The 8368-nt window shown below is 36.4% G+C and overlaps 1 protein-coding gene across 1 annotated transcript in view; it reads right to left on the bottom strand.

Moving 5' to 3' along the window:
- Positions 1-5393: 5393 nt before the first annotated feature.
- Positions 5394-8368, bottom strand: part of SLK (STE20 like kinase) — a gene marked incomplete in the record, with an annotated part of 49344 nt that continues 46369 nt past the window's right edge. Inside the window, 2 exon segments of the mRNA XM_072424235.1 lie at positions 5394-5765; positions 7604-7792. Of these exon segments, the coding sequence (XP_072280336.1) occupies positions 5598-5765; positions 7604-7792 (357 nt within the window).

Here is an 8368-nt window from a genome sequence, read left to right as displayed (position 1 = left end):
AAATGCTGCAGTCACAGACAGAAGTAACATTACATGATAGAGTAAGTCCACCCATCTATATTACTTCTTTAAATAAATTCTAATTGTTTAAATTAGATTTAAATTAGATGCTGTTTTATTTTTGGGATTTAATCAATAATGTATAAAGTTGTCACAATCTAGTTAGCTGTCCATGTATTTAATTGGGTAATAATTGGAACAAAGCAGCAGAAAGCACAGAACAGTCGAGCTTGGCCCTACTTTCCATCATAGTGAGGTACACACTGATAAAAAGGGACAAATATATACTATAGGGGTAAATACTGCTATTCTATAAACAATCCAATACTGTACTATTAATTGACCTTTGAGATATTATACTAATAAAATGTCTTACTAAAAAGTAGCCATATCAAGTAATGTGAGGAAAGTGGCAACAGCTGCAGACAATGGCTTTTTGCAGCATTGACAAGCAGACATTTTTCACAAATGCATAAGTAAGCCAAATAAAGATCAACAATGCTTTACTTTGCAACACATGTCAATGTGCTACACTGCCATAACTGTTCTTGACATAACTACTTGGTCCAAATGTTGCTATCTGCTTATGGAAATGAATGTATAAAGTTTTACAATGTGTTGCATTAAACATATTATGGATTGGCCATAGTTCATGAAGAGATTGTGTACAGTAAAACACAGAAATGAGACCCTGGCGTTCATTAGTTAAGTAGAATCAGACAAATGAAAGCTGCTTGGTGACTGGTTGCTATAAATGGTACAAATGCTCTGTGCATTGCAAAAACTCAATTATCTTTATTCGTCTTCAAAGTAAAAAATGTAATAAATAAACATTTATTTTGAGGAGACGTAGAGGAATGGTATTTATCGACAATGATGATCAAAGCCCCATCTAGCAATAAAAGAGATTTTGTTTCTACAAAAAGGTTAGTATTCTAACTGTGCCCCATTAGTTACTGTGGCATGCATTTTGAATAGTAACTCAAAAAATATATCAGCTGACAACACACTTGCACTGGATGTCAATATAATCTTGCATTGCACACTGCCAAGAAAGGGGTCAACCTTTTGCTGCACTGCTAACTAATTTAGTTGGACGGGCAGCTTTAACATAAGATAATGTGTAATGTTCATGCAAAAAGTGACTGGGCCCTTAAAACGAAACATCTGTAGAAAACAAAGTTATGTGATATGAGACACCTTTCCAAGGCCAAAATTTTCCAGAAGCACACCTATCCACTGGCAGTGGTCTTGGCCATAATGTATGTAGACAACATATGGACATGTGAAAAAAGCAAAAACAAAAAACCCTCAAAGTTAATACTGACCAAAAAAAATACAACCAGCCCTTCAAATTACACAAACTAAAACTTTACTATATAATAATGTTCTATGTTATAAAGCTATATAAGCCACTGCAGGTAAAATATACAAATTTACCTACTACTGATTTAGAATAAAAGTAATGGGAAAATTAAACATGCAACAAACTAAAATCATTGTTTCAACTCTGTTTAAAGCTTATTTAAAAAATAATAATAATAATAATAATAATAATAAAAAATCCAGCATCTGGATTCTATTGCATTCAGTTTGAACTGGGAGTGATGTTTGCTTCATGAGGGTTGTGAGTTAAATTATACTCACCAACCAAATACATTAGAGACAGTGACGAAACAATCAATTCTCCAGAAGGGATTGCCCCAGTTGTGGTCTTACTTTGGAACCCTCACAAAGCTCAAATTGTTGGTAGGTTTTAATTCACAACATGGGGTCATTGTGTGGAATAAATCAGCTTTCTGGAGGAGTTTTTGCAATATTTTAATATATACTTTTACCTCACAAAAAAGGGGGTAAAAAATGTGATGAATGATGGTCTAGCTCACAAAATGACCGATTTTGCACGTAGACTGTCTCCTAGTAAAAAATTTGGATATCTCATCCCGAATAAACTCAGCTGCAAATAACATGTATTCTTCAAAACATAAAAGTAATAACACATATGGCTAGGAGTGTTATTCCAAGGACTAATTTAAATGGACGGTTGAGCAGACATCCCTACCATGCCTGTTAAAAATAAGTGTTTTGAGTGGTTTTGATAGGTCATTGCTCAACTGTCCAAGGGAACTAGCCCTAATGTGCTTACAGTAAATTTTTAGTGCAAAATACATTGAGGAGTGCTTTGCAAATGGACCTTCTTTTGGTTAAACAAGTAAAAGACATAACCATTAAAACTGCAGCCACTTTGAAACCGGAACCCTGCGAATGCCTCAGTCTGGAAATAAAAGTGTGTCTAAGGGAGAGACTTTAGAAAATACCGACCTACCCCATAAATATGCGGTCTTAAATTTGCTCTCATAGAAGCAAAGTGAATCAAACAAAATGCTCCCTTTGGAAGCTGTGTACGAAATATTTCTCCCCTTTATGGTCATCAATTTTTTTAAAATATATTTTTTTTTAAAAGAAATCAGCTTTTGAAGTTTCCCAGACAAGCTATCACCAAAACTAAGGAACCATTTCAATAAAATGGCTTGTATACAAATGCTCTTTAACCTAATGCGATCAGATGCCTTTTCTAGCAGCCATTAAAATAAGAAAGGAGGCATCTGATTGACTGTTTTAGGTTACAGAAAAAAACACAATGTACCCATTTTCCTAAAATTTGCATAAAAACATACCATGTTACTCTTTAGGACAGATACAATACACTTTTTCAATATAACTTAAACAGGCTTATTTAATAATGCAAGAAAAAACAGTGTTGCCCATTATCTACAGCAAGGCAATCTCCTTATTTAAAAATCAGTAAAGCCAGACTTGTGAAATCTGAGTTTTGTTTGACTGTGTTGGGCTTATGGGTAACACTGCTTTTAATACAATTCTGCTAAATAATAACCCTACACATGAATTACCTGTAATGGTACCACTTCCTTCCTTAAAACCAGTTTTCATAATTGATGCTCATTGATTGGCCTTAGTGATTTATAAAGTTCTTATATTTTTTGTTTCAAAGTCTGTAGCTTGTGCTACAGAGCAACAACACAAAGAGATCTTGTGCAAATATTAACTCCAGTCAGATCAAACACACATTTATGATGCTCTGTATTGATTAATACATTAATAAATGTAATTTTAATTGTAAGTAGTATGTACCAGAATTTGACAGCTCTATGCTATCCCGTCTAGCAGAACAATAGGTCATGTTGATTTGCCAATGCACTATCAAGGAGCATGCTACGGTATTAAAAGAAAAGAGCAGAATGACAGAATGATGAGCTCATCTGTCTGCACTTCTCCCATACTGCCAAATCACAGGCTGGGGAAAACCAGCCTTTTATGTTTTGCTCAGGCAAGTGTTCATCAGACCAGAACTGGATGGATAGAAATATAAATCCATTGGTAGGTAAAACAGCTCCCATAGGTAAGGCCTAATGCTATTAAACAAGTCCTGCAGATCTTGTAAGATCAATTACTAAGCATCTCGGTACAACTGTGCAGACCAGTCTCTCTCAACCTTTTTACGAGGAACACTTGAAAACACATTCAGATCCCAGTGAGCCCCTGCTACCTATTACAACATCCACAGTGCATAATACATTAATGTGGCCAGTACTCCGAAATAAAACAATGTGGAATTTGGCTTCAATAGCGTATCTCACTTCCTGGGTTGTTTATATGATCAAAATTTATTAAAATTTAACAAACAATAAAACGGATGACCAGAAATGAAACAGAAACATTTGAGCCTTTTCTTACTGATGGTGCATAGAGAAGCCCCCCCCAAAAGCTGACAATCAACTTATGGTAATTAGAAAGGGTCCCCTTTATGTTGGTGTTGAGGGGGGATGGCTTTTGAGTTTATGCAAGTGGAAGGAATTGTGAAAGGAATTCTCTGCAACCTCTGAAGGAAACCTAGTTGAGAAAGACTGGTCTACATAAATGCCTAACATCTACTGCACATAGCATAGCACACAGTGTCTGTTTCTTCCAGCATAAAAGGGGCTAGAATCAGCAGTGAACTACTATAGGATAACAGTAAATGAGGTCCCATTGTATCATGTGTGTCTGAAAGGAGTGTTTGTATTTTACGATAGCAACCACCTTTAACCATTGTTTTATATTTTTGTCATGTCTTTACAATCTATATTTTACAAATAAAGAAACCCCTAAAATCATTTTTTGGGTATCTACAGTGTTAAATTTAGTTGTCACATTCAAGTGAGCATGTAAATGCAAGCTGTGCAAATGGATAAATAGGCAGAAAAAGGAAATATGAAAAAAGAAACATTTTATGCACATTAAAAAAACACATTATGGTGGCTGACATTCACAAGTAATTCAACCTTCCCAGCTCTTCAAAAAACAAAAATAAACACAAGGCCAGAAAGTTACAGAGTCTTCATAACTGCAGCATGAAAATGTGATATTATCTTCTCTACAGCGCAGCAAAATTAGTGGATCACAGAAGAATGTACTTTTTAGAATAAAGAAGAAAAAAAATCAACTGGATCATCAAGGCCTTATACAAAAAGGTGTCAACGAAGTAAATCACGTATGTTGAAACTTCCAGCTGACTGATTTTGCCCATTTGTTGCCTTTCCTCTGAAATAAAGCCAGAGGTTGTCCAGTCTACACCAATGCAATCATGCACAATATAGCAAAATACAAAATAGGATATAGCAGTTTGGTGTTGAAGCTGGCTTTTATGATCATTCATTTTTTTTCCCCCAGTGTCAGTACACATTCAGAATCCGTAGAATACCCCTTGGAAAGAATTTTAAATGTGTGTGTGTTGCCAATGGCTGTTCATATTCTAAAAAGCTATGTTAAAGTCTCAGGTATCTACCTTCTAGAATAGCAATTGTTCCCACTCAGCTGGCAGCAAAATCAATTGAACATTTTCCTATCTGCTAACCTATAGCCTACATTTATGTTAACCCTCCTATTGGTAATCCTGAATGTGAATCGGGGTGGATTTTACCTGCAAATAGCGGTAATTCTGAGTCACACTCGGGGTAGCTTTAACCTACAAAAAAAACCCCACTTACCTTGCTCCGTTGTCGTCTTGCTGTTCCCCACAGGTCCTAGGGACATGCCCTGCTCCTATGATCCCCAGCCGCGAAGTGCAGAGACGATCTCTTGGGTTTCATGGTGACGTCAGTGCGGGCGGATCGGCAGGAAATTCAAAAAATTTTGTATTGGATTCAATACAAAAAAGCTGTACTGTATGTCCAATACAAAGAAATTTTCATATAACACACACACACACTATATATATATATATATATATATATATATATATATATATATATATATATATATATATATATATATATATACTGCTGTACAGTTACATTACATGTTTAACTACTTCCTTTATTTTTTTTAACAGATTTTTGTGTTTATTTATTTAAAGTTTATTATTAAATATTGGACATGAGTTGGATGGTGAGTTATGCCTAAGAGTTATAGCCTACAATGTAAAAATAAATTTCCATGCAAAAAAAATAATGCTTTTTGCATAGAAGTTTGGAAGGAATTAGAGCGCTAGGGAGGTTAATATACAATTTTGTGCACTCTTGTTGCTTGCATTACCATCAGACAGAACCTACAACAGAAACGCAATAATTTGTTCTAACCTGTAGCTGCTGCAGCTCCCGGATGTTGGCATCACACTGAAGCTGTAAATCTCGCATTTGGTTTTCATGTTTCTGGTGCTGAGCTAATCTCTCGTTCTTTTGTCGTTTGTCTTCTTGGACAGCAAACTAAAAATAATATTAGGAAAAATCAAATATAAATATTTATTGAGAACCTTAGAAATTACTAAAACATAAAAGTAGGTTAACACTCAAACTTTAAATATGAGCATTGGCCCCTGTGCTTTAGCAATCAAACAATAGTTACTGCTTTAATCACTGAAGACTAAATTGATTAAAATGAAGACTGAAAAAAAAAAAAATAAGCAGACAGGTAGACTAGGGTTAGACCTTGGGTCCTGTAAACTAGAGGGTCCTGTCATAAGTTTTCCTACATGGAGTTTGTAGGTTTTCCATTTGTGTGAAACTAGGTACTTCCACTTTTTTTTGATACAACAGTAAATAAACTGTAGTGTAACTGGCTTATCCCTAACTTTACCTAGTATGTAATGCGTGACTTTCATTATATGTGTGTGCTATGTACGTACAGTCAATAACGAGAAGAAGAAATAGTACCTTTGTGTTTTCTGCTACCTTTCATTTATATAAAATAAAGTACATGTGATAACGGTCTACAAGCATTGCTTCTTTTAAAGCGGAACCAAACCGGCTATAATCACCTGTACCCTATCATCTTGGTATCATAGGTTGGAAGCTTGAGTGGATATGAAAGGGGTAATGATTTTGCTTGGTGACAGTGTGTGCAGTGTTAAGAAGTTGTAGCCTGACTTTGTAGTCCATGAAGTCAGCACTGAGACCATGTTTTCTTTACCTGCTCCACAAGTAGATTTTTTACAGACATTTGGTGTAACTTCTTGTGCCAGGGTCAGAGCTTAGCAAGACAGGGGTAGGGGCGACTTTATCCAGAGCCGAGGATTGTGGTTCAACTGAGTGGCATATTGATCTGGAGATGTGCTTTTTGAAAGAGTGGGGGTTAGGGACCTAAGGCAGTTTGAGAAAAGGTTGTGGTTGAGGTCATAGATATCCCTCTGCCATTGACCAGGTCTGGGAAGTGGCAAAGATGGGAAAAGGCTAAAGGTGAAGAGGTTGTGGTCAGAAAGAGAAAATGGTGAGTTGTCAAGGTGGGTGAGATTGCAGAGTTTGGAGAATATAAGATCTATGCTTTTATGTTTGGTTTAAGTCCAAAGGAGGAAGGTTCATTCTATCTCGGCAACAGGGAAGCTGGGATTACAGAGTATAGCGAAAAATAAAGCTGAGCTGCGCTTGCATGACATTTCCCGGGGCAGCCAGGCAAGCAGGAAGGATTATTGGATCCTCACAAACTACGGTTCCACTGAGTGATCAGGCAGGTAAGAATTCTTATTGCACAAGGGACAGTGCCTGTCCCTTTATGCAATAACGACCTGGCTAATCAAGGTTCTATAAAAATTTCTTTTTATAGAACTTTTATAGAACCTCCTTAATGTGTGGCTATAAAACAAGGATTTAGGTTTGAATAATTATGTAAAGCATGCCTATTATGTTACAACCTTCTTGTTAGTGCCCATAGGGGGAAAACAACTGGATGAAGTGCTCATGACTGACTTAATAAAGCTCTCCAAGGCTGGAGAGGATACACTTTCATCAGTGAACATGGGTGATCCAGGAAATTTGGATTGAAATGGTCCAGGATTGAAAATATTTGATAACAAATACCAAAAAGATTTTAGGAAATCATTTCCAGGTTTGCTGGATCACCCAGGTTCACTGATAAAAATGTATCATCTTCAGCCTTGGACAGCTTTAATAAATCAGGCCCACAGAAAGAACAGAAGCAGTTCAAATGAGAACATTATTTGCTGTCTTTTGTTTGTTTTTTTAATTAAAAAACAAAATACTCTGAAAAAGTAATCAAAATGTTTTGTTTTAAAGACAGTGTCATAAAACCAGTGTATAAACAACTTTACCTGTTTAATCTTCTCCCTGTCCTGCTCTGGAGATCCAGATGAATTAATCCTCAGACTCTTCTTAAACATAGCCATACGAGTCTTGGCATCACTTCGTTGAATTTTTGGCAGTCGTGCCCTCTCCTGAGTTTGCTTATTTTTTAGTTCTTCAATTAGTCGCTGGTTATACCTTTGCATCTGTTCCATTTCCTACAGAAGACAACATAAAATATATATAAAACATATTCTTTGATAACTACCTTCAAATATAGAAGAAAAGTTTGGACAGATTTACAAGTGACCTGGGAAATTAGATATTCTACAATCATATTTTTTTGGCTTTGTGAAGTTAGGGGGATCAGCTCATTGCAGGACACTGTAAGAGGGTTGCATTTATTGTGGATTAGACTCAAGTCAAAACACTGCCTCACTTCAGCATGAACATAACAAAAAACATTGTAATCCAAAAGAACAATAAAAACTTTAGCAAATAAGTCCCAAAAATTACATGTCCTGCAGCCACAAGCAGCTACGCCAAGCAAATGCCTGGTACTGACAAGTAGTCACGCTTTGTAGTGTCTGTGGTCTGTCCTCCAGAAACAGGGTGCTGCCTCCAGGCTCACACTTAGGTAGACACATCGGGGGTATTGCTCCCACTCACCTAAGCTTTGGGAGAACTTCTGGGCTCTCACATCCAGCAGGCTGCAAACAGCCTTACCACCCTGGCCTCAGGCTACCATTTCCCCTGTCTAAAAGAAAGCTGCACTTTTAGTCACCCTCAATTTC

The sequence above is a fragment of the Pyxicephalus adspersus genome, chromosome 10, assembly GCF_032062135.1.
Source record: "Pyxicephalus adspersus chromosome 10, UCB_Pads_2.0, whole genome shotgun sequence".
Lineage (NCBI taxonomy): Eukaryota > Metazoa > Chordata > Amphibia > Anura > Pyxicephalidae > Pyxicephalus > Pyxicephalus adspersus.
Note: the sequence above shows the minus strand (reverse complement) of the source record. Positions and strands in the feature narration are given on the sequence as shown.